The sequence below is a fragment of the Glandiceps talaboti genome, chromosome 14 (assembly GCF_964340395.1).
Source record: "Glandiceps talaboti chromosome 14, keGlaTala1.1, whole genome shotgun sequence".
Taxonomy (NCBI): Eukaryota; Metazoa; Hemichordata; class Enteropneusta; family Spengelidae; genus Glandiceps; species Glandiceps talaboti.
In genome coordinates this window covers 21,534,932-21,562,888 of record NC_135562.1, presented here as the reverse complement: position 1 = coordinate 21,562,888, position 27,957 = coordinate 21,534,932, and the positions used below count along the sequence as shown (strand labels likewise).

Sequence of the window (27,957 nt, the reverse complement as noted above, 5' to 3'; positions counted from 1 at the left end):
CGAGGGGAACTTTGAGTCGCCGACCTGACGGTAAAGTTTGGAACTGGTTATGTAGTGGGTGTTTTTGATCCTTGAAAATTTGAACAGCTTTTCGTTTCAGTGACTGGTGGTAGAGTTCGGATAATTCTGCTTTGAACCAATAATCCTTCCCGCCTGATTGACGACTCGCGACAACTTTGTTCTGTCTTTAACTGTGAGATTTCCATACCAGGATACAATATTAAATGTCAATACACTTTCGATTAGTGAGCGATACACTGATGCTAATATATCCTTACTTACGTTAAAACTATTGAGCTTACGAAGCAGATAAAGGCGCTGCTGTGCTTTCTTAAAAATATGATCTACATTATCTGTAAAACTTAGGTTGGAAGCTAGGATGGTACCAAGATATGTAAAAATATGTACTTTCTCCACTTCTTCCCCGTTTATGGTGAGAGATCGACATAGTGATGTGTCTTGTTTCCGTCCCCCAACCATGCACATCTCTTTCGTTTTCCTAACATTGAGTTCAAGATAACTCTTGTCAAACCAGGATTTTAGGGTATTCACGTATAGAAAATACTGACCAAGTGAAAATTCATCTTTTAAGCGGGCGACCAGCGCCATGTCATCTGCAAATTTGATTAAAGTAAGAATAACATTGTTACACATAAGTTCGTTTGTGTACACAGAGAAAAGGACAGGGGACAAGACACATCCCTGAGGAGCACCCGTATTTAGCACTAATTCGTTGGAGAAATGCCCTTGCACACTAACGCGCTGAGGCCGATCGCTTAGGAACGCTTTAATCCAGAGTATTAATGCCGAGTTGGTGTGCAAATCAAGTAAACGTTTCAATAGTATATGTGGCTGGATTGTATTAAATGCAGAAGAGAAATCCATAAAGAGAACCCGGACAGAAGTGCCAGAACAATCTAAATGGCGTGAAACTAAGTCAAAAAGTGTCAAGGTTGCATCTTCCACCCCCCTTTTGGCCTTATATGCAAATTGTAATGGATCCATATGATCGGCGACAGACGCGGTAAGCTTGTTACAAACAATTCTCTCCATGCATTTACAAAGGATTGAAGTCAGGGCTATTGGTCTAAAATCGTTCATTATCTTTGCACCTGGTTTTTTAGGAACAGGTATAATGGTCGATAATTTCCAAACGCGGGGAATAAAATGTATATCTAAAAACAGTTGGAAAAGACGAGTGAACAAGGGTCCTAACTGACTCGCACATTCTTTTAAAATTCTACCTTTCAGACCATCAGGTCCTGCGGCCTTATGGGGATTGACTCTGGAAAGAACTCTGACAACATTATCTGTTTCGACAAGGACTGGTATAGTTGTTTCAAGATTTTGACATAACTCATTGCATTCCGCTTTAAAGTCTCTGACATCAAAACGGGCATAGAATGTGTTTAGTTCGTTGGCAAAAGAAGTAGGATCATTACACTGTACGCTTTGTTGTTTCTGTTTTCTTCCCATCATAACATTTAACCCACTCCATGCTTCCCGAGCATTACCACCTCTAAACCTCTCCTCCACCTTACTTTTGTACTCAACTTTTGCGGTTTTAACCTTACTCTTAAATTCTTTTTCAAGTTGTCTAACTCTCTGTATATCCCCCTGCAAAAATGCGATCTTTTTATCATTCAAACATTGTTTCAAGTCCTTGTTGATCCAGGGTTTATTATTTGAATAAATTCGCACGGTTTTGGTCGGAATGATCGAGTCCTCACAGAAGTTCATGTAGGATGTTACACAATCGGTTAAACTGTCCGGGTCGGATCCACAACTATCGAAAAACACATCCCAATCAGTTGCTTCAAAACAACATTGCAATTCATCGATGGTATCAGAAGTCCACAGACGAGTTTGATGCATTCGTGGACCTTCCCTCTTTAGTTTCTGGCGATATGTTGGAAGTAAATGAACTACATTGTGATCAGACCTGCCCAGAGGAGGGCGACATCTAGTAGTAAATGCACTTGGTATATTGCCATAACACATGTCTAATGTCTTGTTCAAGCGGGTTGGACACGACACATACTGGTGCAGGTTAGGTAGCTGTTTGGTAATATCGCAGGTGTTAAAATCTCCTAACACGAACACAGGTTGGTCCACTGACCGGCTCAGTGCTTTGTTGTAGCTTTCAGCTATGCGTCCAGCTGCCAATGTGTTATCAGGTCCAGGTACATATGCTAAAATTACTGTCACCTGTCCGTATTCGCGTGGAAGGTAAAATGGTCTGAATGATACTGTAAGAATTTCAAACTGTTTTGAGCTTATAGTTTCCCTGATAGTAAAGTTTGTAGCCCAGTTTTTGTTTACTAGCATACATAAACCGCCACCAATCCGTTTCTGTGTTTTCTGTGTGTCACGGTCGAAGCGTATAGTTGTATATCCTTCCAAGTTTATGTCTGGCATTTCTTTCGTCAGCCAAGTCTCTGTGAAACAGAATAAACTGCACCGACGGAAGTCACAATCATATTGTATTTATATAATTAGTGCAGAAAGTTCGTCCATCTTGCTATGGAGTGAGCGAACATTTGATAAAGTTATAGCTGGCAATGGAAATCTACAGCCCCTCTTCCTCAATCTATTTCGTATACCTCCCCTTGATCCTCTCTTCTTTTGGTACTTACTTGTCTTCTCTTTGAAGTCTGTCCTCTCATGATCAATACTGATATTTGGAGCAGGTGTGTCAGTGTGTCGGAGACTGAGCAGGTACTCACGGGTGTAGGTATGTAAGATGGCGGGAGTGCCATTTTGAGAGTCATCCAAAGTCACCAAAATGGTTCCTACGGAGTCAACGATGATGCAGAGGATCGCAAGAAACACTAAGCACTTTCCGTACATCCTTGTATGCATCCTTGCAAAGTCTGGAGGTATAGTTCAACATCAAATGACAGAAATTACATACAATATTGGGAGCCTGTGAGCCAAGGGTCGTCTGACAGAGTCGCGCCCCTCACCACCATCCATAGACCATGATATCAACCCAGGACAATGCATAGACCATGATATCAATTCAGAACAATACATAGACCATATGGTATCAACCCAGTACAATACATAGACCATGATATCAACCCAGCATGTTTTAATCCTATGCGTACCCAACATCAAATGACAGAAATTACATACAATATTGGGAGCCTGTGAGCCAAGGGTCGTCTGACAGAGTCGCGCCCCTCACCACCATCCATAGACCATGATATCAACCCAGGACAATGCATAGACCATGATATCAATTCAGAACAATACATAGACCATATGGTATCAACCCAGTACAATACATAGACCATGATATCAACCCAGCATGTTTTAATCCTATGCGTACCCAAGTCAACCCAGCTGTATAATTGGGGACCTGGTAGGATAGTGGTTGCAATGTGAAAGATTTAATCCTATGTGTACCCTAGTCAACCCAGCTGTATAATTGGGGACCTGGTAGGATTTAGGTGTCGATGTGAATGCTTTAATTCTATGTGTACCCTAATCAACCCAGCTGTATAATCGGGGACCTGGTAGGATAGTGGTTGCAATGTGAATGCTTTAATCCTATGTGTACCCTAGTCAACCCAGTTGTATAATAGGGGACCTGGTAGGATAGTGGTTGCAATGTGAATGTTTTAATCCTATGTGTACCCTAGTCAACCCAGCTGTATAATTGGGGACCTGGTAGGATAGAGATTGCAATGTGAATGATTTAATCCTATGTGTACCCTAATCAACCCAGTTGTATAATTGGGGACCTGGTAGGATAGTGGTTGCAATGTGAATGTTTTAATCCTATGTGTACCCTAATCAACCCAGCTGTATAATTGGGGACCTGGTAGGATAGAGATTGCAATGTGAATGATTTAATCCTATGTGTACCCTAATCAATCCAGTTGTATAATTGGGGACCTGGTAGGATAGTGGTTGCAATGTGAATGTTTTAATCCTATGTGTACCCTAATCAACCCAGCTGTATAATTGGGGACCTGGTAGGATAGAGATTGCAATGTGAATGATTTAATCCTATGTGTACCCTAATCAACCCAGTTGTATAATTGGAGACCTGGTAGGATAGAGGTTGCAATGTGAATGATTTAATCCTATGTGTACCCTAGTCAACCCAGCTGTATAATTGGGGACCTGGTAGGATTTAAGTGTCAATGTGAATGTTTTAATCCTATGTGTACCCTAGTCAACCAAGCTGTATGATTGGGGACCTGGTAGGATAGAGGTTGCAATGTGAATGATTTAATCCTATGTGTACCCTAGTCAACCCAGCTGTATAATTGGGGACCTGGTAGGATAGAGGTTGCAATGTGAATGCTTTAATCCTGTGGTCATAGAGGCCGCAATGGTTTGTATGTTCCCAAGGGTGTTGAGGAAGCATAAAGGACTGTTAGTTACACTGTCATTGATCCATGCCAGGGGTAATAATTGTAAGCGCCTTGAGCTCTCGGGAGAAAATGTGCATTATAAATTCACATTATTCTTATTTTATACAATTATTTTCATTTGAGCAAGTAGATTTCTAAACTGAGTTTGTGCCACTTGAATTATTCAGCGTTAACTTGTTATCTCTGAAACTGGTGGAACAACGTCTGTAAATTTATAGTAACCTTGGTTCCTGTTAATGGGTCTCATCTGTCTAATGTAGATGAATTCCTTTACATTTTAACCAGTCCTGTTATCTGGCTAAATCTTGCTATTATCAATTGATTGTTAGAATCATGAATAATGATAATATGCATATAACATCATTTACAATATCACACCACTAAATCACAAGAAGACAAAATTCATTTTGTTTCAGCTTCAAATTTATTTTTGGCAGGTTCTGCTGCTATAAATGCCACATTGATTTGAAATGTAACAAAAACAAAAAATGAACAACAAATTATACTTTTGACAATGATTAAACCACATTCACGCTGTTTAAACTCTAATGCACAGCCTCTTTCAAGGATATCTTTGTGTTGTATGAAATGGTAGAGTAGGGGCATTTCACCATCCTCTTCCAAAGTTCAAATTTACAGAAGGAAAGGCAGGTTCAGAAAAAAGGTCATGAAAGAGGCTGTGAACTCTGATGGGATGTCATGTCTCAATCCAACTCGTTCACTCAAGCATTCTCTCACACTCACACGTTCACAAATGCTTTTTATAAAAATAAATTACTATTTTTTCGTTTAGTCTTCTTGTACATAAAGTTTGCCAAAATTGTAGGAAATTTACACTGCTCTTCATTGAGCTGTTGCCAAAAGTAAGGCATTGACAGTTTTTTAGGCTTCCAGTAAGGAAGCTGTCAAATGAACTTTTTTAGTTTTTCAGTTGGAGTGACCATGGACTATCCCTTAACTCTTCCCTACCATCTACTACAATTATGTCATCTACCCCCTCCTTGCCCCAGCTTGGTACAGCCCTAACCTACATATATGTGGCCTGTACCAAACTTCAAGAGTCAGGACAGGAGGTGCTGTCAACTTATTTACAATCGCTGAAGAGAATTTTAAACTTATAAATATATTTCAGTTTCTGAAGGAACGAACTCCCCTCTCTTGAGGGATTCCATACAACCACACTATTTTGAATTTTATTTATATTTTTTGGTAAAAACTACATCAAAACTTGCCAAATGTACATCACAGGCAGTCTGAAAATTGAATCCCTGTAAGTGGGAGTTCATTCCTTTCAACATTTACACAAACATACTGAAGTGATTAACAGGAAAATGACTTCTCAACATACACTCTTACACAGATATAGAAAATGCATAGCAGGATAGTGTGATGCAAACAGACCACATATCCATAGAGTACAAAAAACAAAGTACTCAATATACCTAAACATAAAACAATGCAAAAACAGTACCCCTAAGTATACAACAGAATCCATAATACTCCCTAGGTCTCTATATAGTCATAAATTACCATATCCGTGACACCATCATCATCATCATCATCATATATTCATACCTGGTAAATCACACATTCAAGTACTGTCTGGTATGTAACACATAAAACACAAATCAAGCAGATTTCTGGAGGCATCTTTCATTGTAAATCTGGACATTCTTTGCAATTTTTTCATTTCATAATTTTTCATACACAATCTGCAAGGCAATGTGGACGTGTGGAATAATCATGTTCAATAGAAACTTTGTGACAATTTGGTACTTAAAATCTGAAAATTTATATGAAATCTATTTGTGCTGATGTTGATGTTTGTGTCAATAAAAGAAATCCTAGTGAAAATATGTATTACTAAAATAAGTTTGTATCTCTCACTATTATGAAAACTAAAACACAGACAGAATTGGATACAAGTCCTCTCAGTGATTCATAGATCCGTGGGAAGATATTCAACTGTTACTATTTTCTATTGAGGCCAAACTGATATTGAAATTAAGCCGTAATAAAATCCACTAAATGACTACTGAATAATGTATCATAGACTCAGTGGAAAAATAACAGATGGTTGATAGTCTTGAAAACAAGACGGTGAATGCCAAACTTTCTTTTGATATTTTTCACAAAGACCTGGAGCAAGCACTCACATTGTGAATTTTGAAGGCATTTTAAGACTTTTGATTTTCAGGGCTCTGATGTTCTACCTTAATGTGTAATGTATGTAATTTAAAAATTGCCTGGTTTGCTGATGTCACTGGATGATTTGACACACACTAATTGCTCCAAATTTTGCCCATGTCACTGAACTGTGAGGGTTTTCGTTGTAATCATCAGTTAGACATGTTTTCATCCACACTGCCTCTTCAGATTTCATCTATCAAGATATAGTTGGAAAATATACAAATCATGAAAATTACTGATCACTTCAGTCTCCTAATATCTCATGTATTTGTTGTTAAAAATAAGTACAGAATTTTTATGTTCTGAGGTTTAAAAAAGTACTGAAAACAAAAATCAAACTTTAGGAAATCATGGTGACACTCTCATCATTTAATAGCTGTGTCAATTTAAGCAAAGAAAGGTTAAGAGTTACACTAACACGAATGTATCCTACCCATTATATAATGGTAAAATCCATTGGTGCAATTAAAGTCCATTCTTGCATTGAATATTTGTATTAAAACATGTCCAAGAAAAGTAAGTATGTAGATAAACAGATTTATCATGGTTTGCCGACGTCATTAAAAGTGGTCATTTTACATCACAATTACTCCTGAATACTGTGCATATTAGGTGCACAATACAACTACAGAACCCCTTTCCTGATTTGCCAACCCAGTGCCTGCCTGAAGTGAAAATTTAGTGTTTTTTGAAGTGTGGTAAGTAATATATCTACCAGATTTCCCAAGGTATTTTGCTGGGATTTCTCACTAAAATCATACTATTTCCAAAATTTGTGACCTGTATTACCAGTATGCCCAAACATGGCAAAAACACTGACTGGACTAGCCTGGTGTTAACATAGCATACCATAACCCTTCAAGTTACTAACACATACTGATGAGGTATTAGTGCCAGCTAGTGTTAGCACTGGACTAGCCTGGTGTTAACATAACATACCATAACCCTTCAAGTTACTAACACATACTGGTGAGGTATTAGTACCAGCTAGTGTTAGCACTGACCTCACCTGATGTTAACATAGGACTAGTGTAAACATTAACCCTTCCAGTTAGTATACTAACATATACTGGTGAGGTATTATAGTGCCAGTCTAGCGTTAGCATTGAGCTAGCCTGGTGTTAACATTGGGCTTGTGGAGATATTAAACCACAGACAAGTAAGAAAATACTAGTACTGACTTAACCTGATTTAACATAGGGCTGGTACTGACAACTCTTTCAGTTACTAACACATACATGTACTGGTGAGGTGTTGGTACAGTGAGCTACTAGCCCAATACAAACCAAGCCTCAGCCTCAGCTTGGTGTCAACATTAGGCTGCTGTAAGCATTCACCTTTATAGTTGCTAACACATACTGACACGGTATTTGTACCAGCCAAGTGTTACCATTTTATAGTTAGCCCCATGTTAGTCCACTCAAAACGTGATTCTTGAGTTGAGCTGCACAGAGGAAGTTGAAGAAAAAGCTCAAGTAGACATTAAAGAACATTTAAGCAACAAAAATCAATGAAGATCTTACAATAAATCTACATATCTAGGCAACTATTCCAAAACATTTGATGGAGATGAAATCTATTTGATAACAAGTTCATATTTACAACATCTTTAAAGACATGTGACATGAGAACAACTGACTGTAGTATACCCCTGATGCTGAACAGCTGACTGTAGTATACCCCTGATGCTGCTCACAACACATCAATGAAAATTTGGGATTTTGACTATCAAGTAGAATTTTTATTTTCAACTATGAACCTTGAGTCCATGGACATTTATTTTTGTAACATCTATCATTGCCTACTGCCCTGCTGACGTCCATTGGTATATCAAATTAACTATTCATACAAGTAACGAATTCTGAGCAATTTCCAACAAACTACCATTTTATGAGACAAAAACTTAAAATGTTGTTTACAGTTTGAGTATCATACAGTTTTAATCCTGAAAATTAATGTCAAAACGATTCTGAAGAAAAACTATGTACATGGTAACATGAATTTTGTGATAATCTGAACATTATGCAAGTGTTGTGTCTACACACTCTTTAACATTATGCAAGTGTTGTGTCTACACACTCTTTAACATTATGCAAGTGTTGTGTCTACACACTCTTTAACATTATGCAAGTGTTGTGTCTACACACTCTTTAAATCCTGAAATCTTAATATCTGCAAAACAGAATAATGTAATTTTCATAACTTCATTAGTTTTCTACACCTAGATAAATAATATTTTGTTTTATATGACAAAAAGTCATTTCCTTTCCTTCAAGATTCGGCTAATAAAACAATGTCAAAATACACAATTTTTGAAAATTATAATTCAAACGTTCAAAGTTCCTTCCTTTTTTGCACACATTATCTCAATATGATACAGAGTGAAAAAAGTCTACAAAACCCTCTCTCAAGTAAATTTTATGTTGCCAACACACTTATTTCAAATATGTGCCTGTAATGTTATGAACTCTCCACTTATAAGTTTACTGTTATTACCTGGCATTTACACCTTACTAATAATATCACAGTTCTATTACATCACACTTTGTGTTTCTATATATTTCCACGGTGATTTTTGAAATAATTGTTTTGTTTGTAGACAAACACCATGTGTCAAATCACAATCATTACATATAAAGTTCTTAGTCTTCCAAAGTTTCCATCACAAAGTTGAATTTGCCTTTTAATATTTGCATGTAGCCAGAGTTCAGGTGGGTGGGTGGGGGAGGGTCTTTCACAAACCATGTAAATCTCAAGGTCAGTTTGAGCTTCTCTAGTTACCTACTACATTTCCATAGTGGGGGACCCCCGACAGGACTGAGGTATATGAATTGGATAACTGCACTCTAAGTAAACTATTCTCATAGACAGCAAAAATGTATCATGTATATATAACTGAAGATCTGTAACTGTACATGACCATTTTAATCTTACCCTGTGAGATTTAGTATTTCATCTGCAGGGCTATTGATATGGTTCAAGTAGGATTTACATGTGATTATCAATATGTGATACAATTTATCAATATGGTGGGGGTTTATACATGTGATACAATGTATCAATGTGGTTTTACAAGTGATACAATGAATCAATATGTGGTTACATGTGATACAATGTATCACTTTCCTCTCTGGAGTTGGTTTACATACATGTCACTACAAAAATTGTGTGGAAAATGCAATGAACTTTGAGAGGGCATTGTACTAATTTCCTACAACAACTGTAACTTCATAGCAATCAATGCTGACTACCTTTACATTTGTAACTTTCAAATCTGGAATAATTGTTCATGAGGTTCCATCACATCTGTGATTGATGACGGTTTATATGGGTAATTTTTGTAATCATTGCTGCCCCCCCACCACACACACACACACACACACACACACACACACCTCACTAAAATCTTTGATAAACTTTACATATATTGTTTGACAGCCACACTGAAATATTTAAAAGTCAGGGCAAATGCTAGCTATGTATGGATTCTCTAAACAGATTGGGAATAAATCTATTCCAGAATATTAATACAGCACCTGTTACAAGTACAAAACATGTTGATAAACAAGTTTTAATGATACACACTAAGTCTAGCAATGGGGCATACAATCACACCAAGAACAGTGGTTCATCTGTATCAGATAATACAATATTTAATATACATTTCTGTTCTCATATACTCGGTCAAACATTTCAAACATGAAATCATTTTTGCCTTGTTCACTTGTGTGTCAACACTTACAGTTTCCTCATCCATCTCTATGTGCTAACCACTGAAAGAAAGTTAACTTTTATACAAAATCTGTACAATTTCTGTATTCAAATATATGTATAAAAACTTAAAATGATCTTCTTGTGCTTGATAATCAAGCAATCTCAAATGTGATTTCTCCACACTATTTTGTTTTATGCATGGAACATGGCGTTGTCTAGGGTATCTACACAGTAACAAATGGATACTTCAAATTATCAAGGAGAGGCACATCTCAATCTTGTAGTCTCATTGTTGCTGTGCCCTTGTTTCTGACACACTTTGATACATCATTGTTACATTATGTAACTGGTGAGATCACATTATGGAGCTTTTTTATTGCAAGATTGCTACAATTTTGTAATGTTTAGTAACAAAGCAAGATATGTAATAGTTACAATGTAGCAAAATGAGATATCTTATGCCACCTGTTTTGAAGTATGAAAAAAACACGATTCAGAAGTTTGATTACAACATTGCTGAAATATGTAGCAAACTCGTGTCTTTTGTTGTGTTGTGATATTTTGAAAAGGGACACAACTTTTTAACATACCACTGTGATGTTTTGAAGTGACAAACTGCTTGACAAGACATTTTCTACTGAATGTCTTCAGACTAACCATAATGTATGACTGTCTACTCTGTTCTCATGGCAAACATGGCTAATGAATAGTTGGCTTCATCAACTCTCCATAGTGTAATTCTCAGTATCTGTTTACATCCTGTGTTAACATAGCCCTAACACAGACCAGATATAATACACATATTGATGCCAATGATTTTGATTGGTTGAAGGCATCGGAAAACCTGTCACACAGAAGTATTTACAATGCATAACTGATCACACCTTTGGTCCCAAAGCTATACATCATTTCAATGCCTTCATCCCTACAATATTGTACTCAAGCACCATTGGTTATCTTTGACAACCAAGATGAGAGCCGTATGACGATTCACCTGGGATGCTATCTTGGTGTCATATTGTGAGGACACTGGTTTTCACACTGCCTGTAGGATGCTTTTGAATCAAGTGATTGGTTTGCCTCACCAAGTTGTCTTACTTTCGTCTTCTTACCGGTCTCTTGATCTTCCTACCAGCCACAGAACCCGAAGCACTGAATGGATTATTGCTACTTGCTTGTGCAGCACTGTGAATGAATAAACAGAGTTTATTTACAGTCATGTGGTGTCTAGATGGCTAATTATGGAAATATATCTGATTCATGAATCAATACCTTGTCTTGCAAGCAAGTGACAAAATGGCTAAGCTGTAGTTTATCCATTGAGTCTATAGAACACATATTGAATTGTTCTCGGTTTGTGAGTAACACATCCTATCAACTGACTATACAGTATGCAATGTTCACCCTGTAACACATATTTAATTACCCTGGGTTTTGCCGGTTATCAGAAAAGACATGCAATTTTATGGTTTGGCCACTAAGAGCACTGTTCACAAGTGGTTTTAGAAACTGGAAGTTAGGGCCATTGTCACATAGCAACAACTAACATAAAGTTTCCTCTCACTTTCCATGTTGTCCGAGGTATGCACAGGGAGAAGTGAGATCAGAACTAAGACTCTCAAAACAAAGAACATGCTAAGCTAAGTGAGACTGTGTTTGAGACTGCTTTAGAGACTTTCATATATCAAATAGACTGTAATTGCAAGCAAACTTGAGATCGTCTTTGAGACTGGTAAATGGTAGCCTCACAGCCTGGTATTTTGGCTAGTGTAGCCCAGACATCTTATGTGTAATTCAAACCTTGATCTGTTCAACTACACATACGTATCACGTCTCGTATTCTAAAGACGTCACTGTTGAACCATCGTTGTATGCAATGCATGTGGTTTGTTTGTTTCAATTTGTGCACGGTTGGGCCGAGCGACCATGATTTGTGTCTGATCATGTGCCTTGTTTAGCTAGCTGCAACATTTGTCATTTGATGACTTCTGTTGCTGTCCGTTGTTTATTGTTTACATCATACAAGTCTCAAATCCAGTCTCAGATATGGTCTCACTTTGGACTTCCTACAAAATGAGAGTCTCAGACTCAGTCTCACTTATGGTTTACATGGGGACTTGTATACCTGGTTGTCCCCACTGTACTATTTTATTTGGCAAAATAAAAAAAAATATTTTATTTCCAATTACATGACTTCAGGAAATAGGGTAGGTAGGTCAGAATTTTATTTTAATTTACTTTCAATTTTCAACAATTACTTGGACCCCAAGATCAGCTACTTATCAGTGACAGAACTTCCTGTGAGAGTTTGATGAAGTGTAAAAGAAGTAAATGAAGACAATTATAAGGTAGGCCAACATGTTATGCAGACTGTACTGTTATAGTCTAAAAACACCTGAATACAATTTTAAAATAAAAATGACCACGGACGAGGTAAAGGCATGAAGGTGTCAATGGAAACAGAACTAAATTGTTACCATTTTACCTTTTCACATGCAAAAAAAAAACAAAATCCGTTTAGTGTTGGGGAGCTTAAACTAGGGTTGGGTAGGTTATTGGAAACTCACTACTTTTATATATTTGGCCTTAGACCTAACAATAATCAAAACATCTATATATATATATATATATATATATATATATATATATATATTTGGCCTTAGACCTAACAATAATCAAAACGTCTATATATATAGAGGTGCGTAGTCCTCACTCATCTACCCCTGATGAGTGAGGACTACGCACCTCACGAAACAGTTCTGTAGGGTCTATAGCATATAATTTGGTTCAAATTTTCAAAACCTGTATATATATATATATATATATATATATATATATATATATATATATATATATATATATATATATATATATATATATATATATATATATATATAACCACTACTGTAATGTTCCCAAGTGTAAAGCTGCCTTGAAAAAAGCCAAAAATTTTGTGAAATATCCATGGATGACTTTTTTCTTTCCATGCATTCTGTGGTAAAGCCACAAACATCAGTGAGATATAAGAAAATGTTTATTATGTCTGCATCAAGTATATTACGGAGGTCTTCCTGCCAACTTCTTCACTGTCAATCAACTCAACCATTTCATGTCTGACTTCTACCGTTCTTCTTCTCTTCCTTTCCCTCTAAAAATCATCTGTTTCCAAAACATCCAGGCCACGACGATGGCTTTTCTTGTTTTTGATGTTGTATTTTTCTGCTCCCTTAAGGGGCTGTGTCATTTTAAAACTGAAGCACAAGAAACATAATTTCTTCGTTTCAGTTTAACCCCTCCCCCCTCAAAACGAAATGTCTTAATGCGAAATGGGAAAATGAACGACCTGTCCTACATGTATGTTTATATCATATACCATGACATCAATAAACACAACAAACTCTAATTGCAATTCAACTTGTAAAACATTTTGCTGTCTCTGCAAAACACAGTTTCTACTGGAAATTGTATTTACCAGTTCTCATGCTTTTTAGCCTTCAAGTTGTTTCTGTCGAGTCATTTATATTCACAGATTTCGTAATTTATACAAGTTGATTTTGACTGTGACATCGCACCACGACAGTGATGAACACATTGACGTGGCGGCGGCTTTCACATGCATGTTTCAACTATCACATGAAAACATCTATAAATCTGTTTGGAATCACTTAACTATTACTGAATAATTATTTCAGGTGATCTAACTTTTCATTTTCACGTTAATAGAAGGATTGAATCAACATCAGTCGAACGGTCAACCTGTTACTAGTGCCGAAATAAACGTTCGCAATACCACGCTATCTACGATAATTTAGTCCAAGTTTAGAGGTCATGACAAACACGCGACACCTCATTGGTAATTTCCAGATTTACATTTCATATTAGTTTCATGTTAAACCCCGACATGGCCTAACTTATAACCTTCGCGTAGGTGGATTTTGGCAACGTCCTCTCCACATAGTCTATTCATATCAATTATCTTGAAGGTCCTTTAAAAGTTGCCACTACGATTGAATGATCGGCTCTGATCACGCAAACACTTCGTTAACTTTCGTTGACAAGATCACATGGCGTTACCTACGTAGTGGCGTGCAGTGTTGTTTATATTTGGGTACGATGAATCTCCTGTCTAAACAGCTAACCCATCTAGAATTTGGAATTAGGTAATCCTAAAACGTAAAGCTATGTCGGATCCGGACGTTTTAAAAACCGAGAGTTGCAAGTACAAGTATTAAATGAGGTAATGTCTACATACAATAAGTGTAATGCCTTGCTTGGGTTGTACGCTTATCATCCTAGTCGCAAGAAATTGGTTGACATGTGCGTTCGTCACGTACCATCATTTATAGTTGTGATATGACCCAACAAACGGAAAAAAGTCTCTTGAATTCAGGAACTTCTGTTTAGGTGTTGGTGAATAATAAAACCATGTTTTCGCAGCATTCAAGAGGTTGTTTTTGTGATTCATTTATTGTACATCACTCCCTGGCTAGGTAGGTTACTTGGCCATACAGTTATTTTTAGAACAACATGCATCTCTCTTCGTGTATGTCGGCAAAGTTTCTGACTGTCATTTTCAAGAAAAATAGCATTGCCTCTTTTGATTCCATTTTAGTAAGAATGGAAAATCCTTATTGCGATTTTGACGCACGCCAAACAAAATGAACTCTTACCCCCTCCCCCCCTAAACGAAATTATTACGTTTGTCGTGCATCAGTTTTAAAATGACACTGTCCCTAAGAACACACAATGTTTTTGTATGCATAGTTTGTTCTTGAGTTCATGTATTGCCATACTATCATCAGCCGTGATGAAATAATTTTTGCCCTCACTTTGTTAAATATGGGTACCCTCTTATTAATACTTGTGATGCTTACCTACCAAATGGCTGGAAGTTCAATAACCAGAATACAACATATTTGCAAGAAAGACACAGCAGAGTGTTGAGTCTACCCAATTGACACACAAATCACTTTTATCAAACTTGATCCTACAACACTTTGCCATTAGCCGTCAGTCCTATTTTCCCTCTGTTTGGGACAGTTCTACAGAATTTTTAAAAAAACCCAAAAAAACCCAACTTACTTGAAATTGAAAGTGGAAGCAGGAGCTGGAGAAGATCCTCCAAAGTTAAAAGAAGGTTGTGGAGCTGCAGTGGATGCATTGAATCCACCTGCTGGCATCGTTCCTACTTGTGAAGCAGTGAATCCACCTGCTGCTGGCATGGTTCCTGCTTGTGGAGCAGTGAATCCTCCAGTTGGGGTGGTCCCAACTTGAGCTACAGGGGTGGAGTCTTTGCTACCTGAAAACTGAAATACTCCGGTACTACCAAAGTTGGCACTCTGATTTGCATTGAATGGGAAACCTGAAATACAAATTGAAACAGCTAGGTATAAATTATAATATAAAATAAACTATCTACTACAAACATTTTGTATGTGCACTGACTAGATGTTAGACCCTACTGTTTTCTTCATTCAGCCAATGAAAATATGAGTGACCTAAGGGGTCTTTGTCAACCCTTAGGTCACGAGTATTTCCAGCTGAATGAAGAAAAATGTTAATCAAGAGAATAACATAATTATACCACCACCAAGAATATCAAAGAAAAATCGGCAAAACTAATTACAATTTTGAACATTTTGACTCATACTTTGTACACAGCAGAACCAGTAACAAAGACATACATTGTTGTGGCATAGAACGGCCACAGTATGTAGTCAATATTTTTTTGCTCAACTTGTCTTGTGTGTGATATAATGATTAATTTCCTTGTCAATTTTCCTGGACGATCTAGATACGGAACTTGAATGATTTCAAGGATTTTACATAGTTGTGTATATCCATTCCATGGATGTGTATATCCCATTAAATTTCTTTCATCCATTTAAATGAGAAACGTTAATTACCTCCAGTAGATGCACTTTGTTGTGATGGGGTACTGCCAAATGCTGTTGCAGTACTACTTTGCTGCACTGCAGTATTTCCAAATGGCGTTGTACTTTGCTGAGCTGCAGTAGCTCCAAATGCAGGTGCGGCAGCAGGAAATGATGTAGAAGCAGGGGTTCCAGCTGATATACTGCCAAATCCCCCGGCTGCAGAGCTGGTAGAGGTAGTAGAATTTCCAAAAGTACTTGGAGTACTAAATCCTGAGCCAAAGGTGGTAGTGGTAGTACCAGCTCCAAATGCTGGTGCTGGTGCTGGTGCTGGTGTTGTTGTTGTTGCAGGGGCTGCACCAGAGAAAGGGAAACCACCTGTTGCTGTAGCTGTAGTTGTAGTAGCAAATGAAAACCCTGCTGTGGTCGGTGCTGCAGTTGTAGCAGCAAAAGGAAAACCTGAAATAGATAAATGACTTTCTAGTCAGTCTTTTTTTTCCTTAATTTTTTGGATGAATGTTCTTAGCTGAAATACTGGCATTCTCTGTATTACTGTATATGCCCCCTACTGTCTATATTGATAGAAAGTGTTCACATACACTGTACAAGGAAAAGTCCAGTCAGACTTATTTCTACACTTGTATTGATTACTGCTATCAACTTTAAGGAAAAGTCCAGTCAGACTTATTTCTACCTTGTATTGATTACTGCTATCAACTTTAAGGAAAAGTCCAGTCAGACTTATTTCTACACTTGTATTGATTACTGCTATCAACTTTAAGGAAAAGTCCAGTCAGACTTATTTCTACACTTGTATTGATTACTGCTATCAACTTTAAGGAAAAGTCCAGTCAGACTTATTTCTACACTTGTATTGATTACTGCTATCAACTTTAAGGAAAAGTTTAGTCAGACTTATTTCTACACTTGTATTGATTACTGCTATCAACTTTAACCTTTTCACCACCAATTGCCCCCTGGGAATGTTTGTTCTCCACCACCCCCCTCACTGACCACCAGGTGAGAGTGAGTGTTATGTAATCAAATTGATATAAAAATACTTAGAGTTGCTCATTTTTTAAAAATGAGGTATCATTTCATTGGAAAATAAATTCTCTACATCACACTTGCAAATATATGCATTCAAATTCCACAAACGCAACCGAAATATGAATTAAAGTAATAAAATATGAATAAAACTAACACAAGTCGTTTATTTATTGACATATCACAAATAAACAAAATATTTATATTACAAATAAAATTCAAAATACCAACATTTATGTTCCTACAAAACTTCTCTTTACCTGTTAAATTGTCAAAATTGGCGAAAATTTGGCAGAAAATGACATTTTGAGTCGTAAAAATTTGAACGAAATTAATTAACGGCTCACTAATCCGATTATGACGCAACAGACGGTGCCGCACCGGCAATGAAAGTGTCTTAAAATATCTAAAGTTGTCACCTTGATACCTTCTGAAAAGTTGGTTTTTGTAAATATAATTCATTATTTAGCAGAACAACAAAAAATTATTATTCAATTTATGCCAGAAATCGGCAAAAAATGACCGTAAGTCAGTAGCATCGGCGCCAAAATCGGATGGGCAAAATGGCTTTATTTGCCGACGCACATACCGACCAACGGAAATAGATGCAGCCTGTAATTTGAACCCACGCCGCGGTAATGTTTTCGTCACATTGAGTACACACAGCCATCTCCTTTCATTCATAAATGCCATCAAAGTCAAAATTAAACAGAATTTTTCATGAACAGAGCCGTTATTTACATCGCAAACGATGTTAGGGGAGATAATTTTCCGTGTGGCCATGTTGAAATTTGAATTTTATCGTTAAAAAACGCATTCAAAAATGTGATCGGAAAATCTTCAGATTGTGTGTAATCTACCGCCCACATTGTACCACTGACCAGTATAAATTGAACTTGTATGAGTATTATTCATTATTGAACATTACCAGAAAGAAATATGACCAAAATAATTACTTTTGGAGCTAAATACTGGCCCCAAGGCCATAGTATGAGCGAATGCTACGGGTCAACAAGTTACGCAATTTGCCAACTTTCACTACGGCAACGGTGAATTCCCCGCCGGTAGATCACTCGGCCCTCGTGGTAGTTCTGAAGCCTATACCGTTCCCACAACCGACCTGATATATTCAACAATGTTTTTGAGTAAAAATTCAGTGGAAATTTCTCAGGACAGTTGTCAAAATGACATCGTAGGAGATGCTACGTGAGCCGTTAATTACTTCCGCGTTGTTGAAATTCGATCTTTCTGGCGAAAAACGCACACAAAAATTACGATCGCTCGTCTTTCCAATCGTGCTAGAAAACCATCCACTAACATGTGTTCAAAATGGCAGACTATATAAACAAGGCTAATACGCATGTGTGGAACTAGTTATGGCAGCAAGTTTTGCAGCAATAGCTGCCGTTAAACGGTTTGAACGTCGTAGTAGTTGAATGACCTTTGGCGTTCCCGCTGTAGCGGGAATCGGTGGGCGCCCTAGAGCGTTCCCGCTGTAGCGGGAATCGGTGGTGAAAGGGTTAAGGAAAAGTCCAGTCAGACTTATTTCTGTCTTAGTACACTTGCATTGATTACTGCTATCAATTTACACATAGCACACACTTTGTAAGACAAAAATACCGCCAATGACATTGTAGCACAACTGTACAGTTTTTAAAAATGTTTAATATCCATATGCTAGTCTATGCTAACAATAGGTGATTTGCTGAATCCAGTTGCCTATCCAACCATGTTGCTATCTTTGCAATATACGCGATCATTTGGCTGTTGCTATGGACGTGGTCATGTTGCCAGATATATTTGCATACATTTTTTAATGTTTTTGTTCACCTGTGTATGAATTCCTGATATTATCTTTGCAATATACGTGATCACTTGGCTGTTGCTAAGGGCGTGGTCTTGTTGCTAGGCAAATTTGCATACATTTTTGAATATTTATTCAATTGTCTATTAATCCTCGTTATCTTTGCAATATACGTGATTATTTGGCTGTTGCTAGGGGCGGGTTCTTGTTGCTAGGCAAATTTACATACATTTTTTAATGTTTTTGTTCACCTGTGTATGAATTCCTGATATTATCTTTGCAATATACGTGATCACTTGGCTGTTGCTAAGGGCGTGGTCTTGTTGCTAGGCAAATTTGCATACATTTTTTAATATTTATTCAATTGTCTATTAATCCTCGTTATCTTTGCAATATACGTGATTATTTGGCTGTTGCTAGGGGCGGGGTCTTGTTGCTAGGCAAATTTACATACATTTTTTGACTGTACATTCAATTGTCTACTATCCCTGTTATCTTTGTGAAATACACCACCGTTTGGCTGTTGCTATGGGCTGGTCATTGTTGCTAGGGTATTTGCATACATTTTTTGAATGTTTACTCACTTGCCTACCAGATGTTATTTGACCAAAATATACCGCTATTTGGTTGTTGCTATGGGCGTGGTCATGGTTGCTAGGGCCAATTTTGCCAAAATGTTTTGAAGAAAGTCTGCAGAATAACACTTTCAGAAACATCTCACCAAGTTTCAGGCTCACTGACCAAGTACTTTTTGAGATATAAGTTTTTGACCAAAAATTAACATTTTTACACCTAATTTGCATATCACTCATGGAATCAATGTATGCTTAATATATCTTCATCCATACATCCCTAGATACATTAAATTTCAGCCCAATCTGCTCAGTGGTTTTGGAGTTATAGATATTTGACCAAAAAGACACATTTTTAGCCCTAATTTGCATATCACTAATGGGACCATCATGTCATCAACAATTCTTAGTAAAAACACCCTGAAGAATGTTTCACCCAAATTTCAGCCCAATCTGCCCAGCAGTTTTTGAGTTTAAATTTTTTGACCAAAATCACATTTTTAGACCCAAATCACACACCTGTGATGCGATCATTTTGATTTGAACAATTTCCCAACTAATTACCCAAGGTAATGGACCTACCAAATATCATGGCAATCGGTTCAGCAGTTTTTGACTTTAAGTTGTTTACACACACACACACACACAGACACACACACACACACACACACACAGACACACACACAGACAGACAGACAGTTCAGTTGTGCTAAAAATGCAAGCATCAAATTTTGTATAATATGGTACATATATCAACCATAATAATACGCACCTGTCCTATGAACTTTGTTGCTACAACATTTACCTTTAATGAGTATTTTGAATAATGAACGATATTCAGTAATTAAGCAGTATCATACACTCTTCAAATTCCGTATAATTTGGCATATACATTAACCTAAGAAAGCACACTTGTCCAAAAACAAAGCCTGTTACCATAGTTTTTTTTTAGTTTAATGAGTTATTTGCATAATTAGTTATTCCCTTACGGGAGGCATTCAGTTTAAATCTGGTTGAATCTTTATTCACTTGGCTACCCTTCCCACTTTTCATCTTTGCAATATAAACCATCATTTGGCTGTTACTATGGGCATGGTCTTGTTGCTAGGCTTATTTATATACATTTTTTTATTCTTTATTCACTTACCTACCAATCCCTAGTGTTATTTTTGTAATGTACATCAACATTTCACGGTTACTAAGGGTGTGGCCCCAGTTGATAGGGCCAGTTGTGTCAAAATGTTTTGAACAATAACTGCAGAACAACACCTCCAGAAACATTCCCAACAAGTCTCAGACCCATTCATTATGTAGTTTTCAAGATATTTAATTTAGTTTTTGACCAAAATTTAGATTTTTAGACCTAATTTGCATATCAACGATGTGACCATCATGTTATGAATTCACCTTCATGTACACATCCCCATTAAATTTTAGCTCAATGGCTCAATGTACTCAGTAATTTTGGAATTATAGACTTTTGACCAGAAAGTCACATTTTTAGCCCTACTGTTAGAATCACTGTGTCATGAATAATTCATAATCTACACACCCCCAAGAATATTCCCACCAAATTTCAGGCCAATCTGCCCAGTACTTTGGAAGTTTATGTTTTTTGACCAGAAATCACATTTCTTGACCGAAATCATTTTCATTTGAACAATTTCCCAACTAGACACCCAAGATAATATACTCACCACATATCATGACAATCGGACTTGTGGTTTTTGACTTGCAATTGTTTACCCACCCACACACACACACAGACAGACAGACAGACAGACAGACAGACAGATAGACAGACACTTTTCCATGCCTGGGGCACTACTGAACCAGTTCAGTTGTGCTAACAAAAAAATAAGCCTTACTTGCACTACTGAAGGTATTGGTCTGTGTTGTTGGAAATGCACTGGATCCTGTTGGAGTAAAGCCAAAATTTCCAGTTGAATTTTGAGTAGTGGTTGTTGGTGGTGTGGGTGTACTTCCAACACTTTGTGGTGTACCTGTTGACAAAAGTTACAACACATTTATAAACAGAATACATTAATTTTGAAAACTTATTGCCTTGTAAAACAAATATACAGCACTTTTTAAATCCCGATTTTATGCTACTAGGGTAAGTCAGTATTCCTAAATAATTTTCTTAGGGATGGGGTGGGGGTTTGTTTGGTTGCATACAAAACAGACAAGCATTTTTTGTACATCTAGCACGTGTTTATTTGCTGTTTTTTTGTTTTGTTTTTTGTATTTGGTGTTCATTGTTTTGTTTTATTGGGTGGGGGGGGGGGGGAGTGGGTGAGTGGGAATGGTTGGGGATTGCAGCACTTTTTCTTATCATTATAAGTAACTATATAATTCCTGGGCATGTATAAAACTGTGGCTGTGCGATGTGTGGTGACCTTTGGCTGACTTCATGTTGGAGTAGGGCTAGGCTGAATTGTGGAAGTGTAACACAGCGTATCTGTAAAGTGTCATATAGTACAGTTTTACTTTCATGTAGTCCTTGTAACTTAGGTTGGCAGTTAGCAGTATGCATGTAGTAGTCCTTGTAACTTAGGTTGGCAGTTAGCAGTATGCATGTAGTAGACCTTGTAACTTAGGTTGGCAGTACTGTTCAACGTAGATTAAACTTAGGTTGGCAGTTAGCAGTATGCATGTAGTAGTCCTTGTAACTTAGGTTGGCAGTACTGTTCAACGTAGATTAAACTTAGGTTGGCAGTTAGCAGTATGCATGTAGTAGTCCTTGTAACTTAAGTTGGCAGTTAGCAGTATGCACGTAGTAGACCTTGTAACTTAGGTTGGCAGTTAGCAGTATGCATGTAGTAGTCCTTGTAACTTAGGTTGGCAGTACTGTTCAACGTAGATTAAACTTAGGTTGGCAGTTAGCAGTATGCATGTAGTAGTCCTTGTAACTTAAGTTGGCAGTTAGCAGTATACATGTAGTAGACCTTGTAACTTAAGTTGGCAGTTAGCAGTATGCACGTAGTAGACCTTGTAACTTAGGTTGGCAGTTAGCAGTATACATGTAGTAGACCTTGTAACTTAAGTTGGCAGTTAGCAGTATACATGTAGTAGACCTTGTAACTTAGGTTGGCAGTTAGCAGTATGCATGTAGTAGACCTTGTAACTTAGGTTGGCAGTTAGCAGTATGCATGTAGTAGTCCTTGTAACTTAGGTTGGCAGTTAGCAGTATACATGTAGTAGACCTTGTAACTTAAGTTGGCAGTTAGCAGTATGCACGTAGTAGACCTTGTAACTTAGGTTGGCAGTTAGCAGTATGCACGTAGTAGACCTTGTAACTTAGGTTGGCAGTTAGCAGTATACATGTAGTAGACCTTGTAACTTAGGTTGGCAGTTAGCAGTATGCACGTAGTAGACCTTGTAACTTAGGTTGGCAGTTAGCAGTATGCACGTAGTAGACCTTGTAACTTAGGTTGGCAGTTAGCAGTATGCACGTAGTAGACCTTGTAACTTAGGTTGGCAGTTAGCAGTATACATGTAGCCCTTGTAACTTAGGTTGGCAATTATTAGCAGAAAACATTTACTTAAAATATTTGCAGTCATTGCTATAGAAGTCCAAATGTAAACAAAGATTATTGTTCTTATTATAATTATTCAAGTATCTATCCTTTCATAAACAATGGTCATATTACCAACGAATGAAATGACATTATAGCTTACCAGCTGAGAATTGAAATGGTGCCACTGCTGTTGTACTTTGTGTCGTAGCACTTGTAGTTGTACCTGGTGCAATCTTTGCAGTTGCTATAGGAGTACCACCAGCTGAGAATGCAAATAATCCACTTGTATCGGTTGGTTTAGTACCACTTAGTATTCCTCCACGGTGAGTATCTGTCAGACAACACATTTGGTAGTCCAAAATGAAAATATGGAGGTGTCTGGCTTCAAGACCACATCTGTATTTGAACCTCATGGCAACATTACTATTAGATTGGTAGCACACAATTTTGAATGTGATTATGGCCCTCTTACAAACAGTGTTGTAATCAAACTTGAAATCATGTTTTGAGATGTAAGACAGTGTTTTATTTAAGGGCGGTAAGTAGGTAAAATCTACCGGGGTTCCCACATCATTTTACCGGGGTTCCCCACCTAAATTATGATACATTGCATGCGAAGCACTACCAGTTTTACCTCTTTCCCCCTTTCTGTTACCGGGGTTCCCAAACCTTAGCAAAAACACTGTAAGACTGTTGTTCTCCTTTTAATATGATGCATTTAATTTCAGGTCTACATGTTTAAATATTTTGTGGAAGTAATGACTCAAACAAACAATTCCTTAAACAATAGTTTCAAGCTTAATTCAAATTCTTTATCAATGTCTACATGGCTATTTCTAATATGCCAAATTCCAGTGAATGAAGTAAAGAATTGTGTCATTTGACCACTAGATGGCGCTGTGTTTGTAAGAGGGACTGACCACTTTTTAGTGAATATATCTTTGGTTATTTGATGAAAGAAAATATCCCAGTTGCTGCTGTGCAGCTTCCAAAATAAGTTGTATATCAAGATTGACAAGACTTACCTGACTGAGTCTTTTTCTGTTCCTCAGTTTTTGTTTGTGTTGTAAAATTGAAACTGCTACCTGCAGGAGTTGTTGCTTGGTTACTTACAGCTGTTCCAGCCTTAAACATAAATGCTAAACAAAGAAATGAGAGATTTGATTACTTTTAATAAATGATACAAAATGAGATGAGAACCTGGTAACATGTATGTGGGTGAAGTGTGGTATAATGACAGTACTTTCATGAGTACTTGGCAGTCTTCTCTTCAACAACATAAAATGCAAACACAATTACAAGTACACAAAAATTCCCCTCTAGGCCTAACAAAAAAATTGTGTTTCCGATTACATTCAATTTTAGAATAGGTGGGGTAGGTAGATTTGTTATTTTACTTATACATATATATTTTTTCATATGTGAGTGTCTAGTTCAGATAGTTATGTTTTCCGTTGTTTTTCATATGGTCTCTGTCTTATTAGTTTTTTCTCATCAGATGTACAGCCATTACAGATTGGAAGAACAGTTTTATATTGTCTTTTAAGTTGATGTCAGTTTCCGCATCCACTATTTCTTGCCAGACTTCACACAATTTTCATGATTTTATTATTTTTTTCTTGAATATGTACAAAAAAAGTTGATGATCAGAGTAAAAAACTACATGGGGTAGGGTAACCAGAACCAAACAACTTTATTTTAGGCCTTGGCACTTATACATTTTGTTATCTGTAATAACCGATAGGACTATATATGTACATATTAATGCAAGTATAATGACTAGTTTTATCTGTAATAATATGAATTGCACAACTTCTATTGTACAGAGTTTGTTTAATCTTTGCAAAAATTCCACTTCATTAAAATCAATGAGAGGGGTATACTAACCTGTGCTTCTTTTAGCTTCGTTAGATTTATTTTCTGTACTTAATGAAAATCCTGTACTACTGCTAGCTGTTACTGGGGTTCCTGTGAATGTATTCGGTGTAAATCCTGTACTACTGCTGGCTGTGACAGGGGTTCCTGCAAATGACGGTGATTTTCAGTAGAACATATGATTACACAAAAATCAACTTGACAAACTGGCACTGCAAGGTATTGCTAGCATATTTAAGGGTTGTCTAAGTTCTTGTTCAAATCATACGTCCTGGAGTAAACATAAATTTCTGTGATGTCTTTGTTTTCTTGAAATTTGCATTTACCCATTACACAACAACACAGTAGAACTGAAGACATGAACTCTATGTCATACCAAAATAATTCACTATATACCACTGTAACATCACATACCTGTCAAACTGCTCCCACTAAATGGAAACACCGCTGCAGTCCCTTGAACTGTGGGTTTGTTCTCTGTCTGAGTGGTTCCAAGTAAACTCTGTGTATTGCTAGGTTTAACACTTGATTCTGACTCACCAAATTTGAATGGTGCCACCGATGTACCAAGTTTGAACCCTCCACTCTCTACACTAGCCTCTTGTGACTTTAGTTCAGATTTGGTATCTACAGCCGTATCTGTATTCTGTCCAAACACAAACCCAGTGGCCACTGAGCCAGAGTCTGTGGCTTTCTGTGCACCAAAGGCAAATCCACCACTAGCAACAACACTGTCTATTTTCTGTGTACTAACAAGTGTACTTGAGATGTTTGCTGGACCACTAGATTTTAAAGTTGTACTAACATTGCCATTCTTGGGAGATCCTATACTTTGAGTGTCTGAGTTTGGTGTTTCAAAACTTATTCCTGAAGGTTTGGGATTTATTCCAGTTGTTAATCCGGTGCCAAGTGTGATGCTTGCTTTAGGTTTATCCGGTTGTGAAGTTTGTGGAAAACCAAAAGAGATACCTGTCTGAGATGTGGCAGTTTCTTGTGAGGATATTGCAGTGTTTACTCCTGAAATGGTGCTATTATTTGACTTGCCAAATACAATGCTGGATGAGACATCAGTTACTTTGTTGCTGGTAGCTGGTACTCCAAAACTGAAGGAACCTGTCATTAAAATATTCAAATCTTATCAATCAAGAAATTTGTCAAAACATGAATTACACACAAAAAATACTACTAACAGTATACCACAGATTTTTTTCTTTCTTTCTTTCTTTATGTTGTGTCTCCTAGTTCTACTATTTGAAACCTAAACTTCAGTTGTAACCATGGATTTTATTTCTTTCTTTCTTTCTTTATGTTGTGTCTCCTAGTTCTACTATTTGAAACCTAAACTTCAGTTGTAACTATGGATTGTATTTCTTTCATTCTTTCTTTATGTTGTGTCTCCTAGTTCTACTACTTGAAACCTAAACTTCAGTTCTATTTTTAGTATGTACAATCATTATAGTTTGACTAGGTGCACAAATCTCATAAAATTATGCAGTCATCTAAATATTCACTGAATATATATAGAAACCATACACCTTACATATACTAATATACACACACGTGCCCCCCCCCCACACACACACATGCGCGCACACAGACACACACACACACCCCATGCATATAATTGTGAGTTTTTCATATTTTTAGACTTGTTCAACATATACAGAGATAGGGAGACAGACAGATAGATGGAGAAATACACACATTCCTACTCTTACCATATACTTACCATTAGCAGGACTAGCTAACACTGGTTGGGTTCCAGGTTTGGGTGTTTGGCATGCAACACATTTCTTATCAGAATCTTTGTTTACCACCATACATGTATCACACTCCCAGCTTCCTGAAGTAGTTTTGAATTTATCCCAGACATTACTACCACTAGATGTACTCTGAATGTAAATGAAAGCAATGCAAAGATAGTGAGTTTAGAATGCTTTTATCATGGAATGTTATTAGAACAACTTTTCCTCTTAAAATCATGTGTGATGGTAGCTTAGTAAACTCAACACAAAATAATTAAGGTACATGTCATTTGAAGGGGAGGTTTTCATAATTCATGTACAGGGATTGTGTGTGTGTGTGTGTATACGTGTGCATGTCTGTGTGTAGACGTGTTTTCAGACATGTCTGTATACAGTATGTATGTATGTATGTATGTATGTATGTACGTACGTATGCATTTATGCATTGTGTATGTGTGTATGTATGTGTATGTTCATGGAGATACATGTAGTATCTGCATGAGGCAATCCATTTTTGCTCAATTGAGAGAGAGAGAGAGAGAGAGAGAGAGAGAGAGAGAGAGAGAGAGAGAGAGAGAGAGAGAGAGAGAGAGAGAGAGAGAGAGAAAGAAAGAGAGAGATGAATGTGTGTATATATATATGTGTGTCTGCATGTGAATGTGTGTCTGTTTGTTTATGTATATGTGTGTAGTTGTTTCTGAGTGACTGTTCACATGCATGTTTTTGTGTCCATACAGCCAGACCAAGGTTTGAAATAAGGGTGTGCTACTTGTGATTTGAAACACTCAGGGCAAGTGATTTTTAGAAAGTATTTGTCAAATGGACAAGTAGAATTTCTCATGGTTTTCCGATCTTAAAACCTTTGCTTGCTCATTTTAATATATGTAACATTTCAAGTACCTGTTCAAACTTTCAAAGTGAACAGCACAAAAATGATAAATCTGTTTAGATTTCCCTGAGTTTACTCCAAATTGAAGTCACATGACGTCAACTCACTTGACGACACAGACTAATCAAAAGGGAGAACATGTCAATAAAATTTACACACAAAAAAGCATCCATTTTGTGGACAAGTACTTTCTAATTTGGACAAGTGTTTTTTAATTTCTACTTGTCCAGAGGGCAAGAATATATTTGTCATTATTTGTCAAGCCCTGCAGACAATACACTGTGTACTGACAACACAAATTATATTAAATTAAATTAAATTAAAATATTATATAATATC

At 37.0% G+C, this 27,957-nt stretch overlaps 1 protein-coding gene across 1 annotated transcript in view; it reads right to left on the bottom strand.

The window, feature by feature from the left end:
* Positions 1–10,965: 10,965 nt before the first annotated feature.
* LOC144445417 (nuclear pore complex protein Nup153-like) overlaps positions 10,966–27,957 on the bottom strand; it is a 49,696-nt gene continuing 32,704 nt past the window's right edge. The window contains exons 15-23 of the mRNA XM_078134957.1: positions 26,714–26,876; positions 25,399–26,097; positions 24,997–25,131; positions 24,135–24,248; positions 23,270–23,440; positions 21,457–21,591; positions 16,199–16,624; positions 15,375–15,654; positions 10,966–11,477 (exon numbers count right to left, since the gene is read on the bottom strand). Of these exons, the coding sequence (XP_077991083.1) occupies positions 11,387–11,477; positions 15,375–15,654; positions 16,199–16,624; positions 21,457–21,591; positions 23,270–23,440; positions 24,135–24,248; positions 24,997–25,131; positions 25,399–26,097; positions 26,714–26,876 (2,214 nt within the window). The 3' untranslated portion in view covers positions 10,966–11,386. The remainder of the gene's footprint in view (positions 11,478–15,374; positions 15,655–16,198; positions 16,625–21,456; positions 21,592–23,269; positions 23,441–24,134; positions 24,249–24,996; positions 25,132–25,398; positions 26,098–26,713; positions 26,877–27,957) is intronic.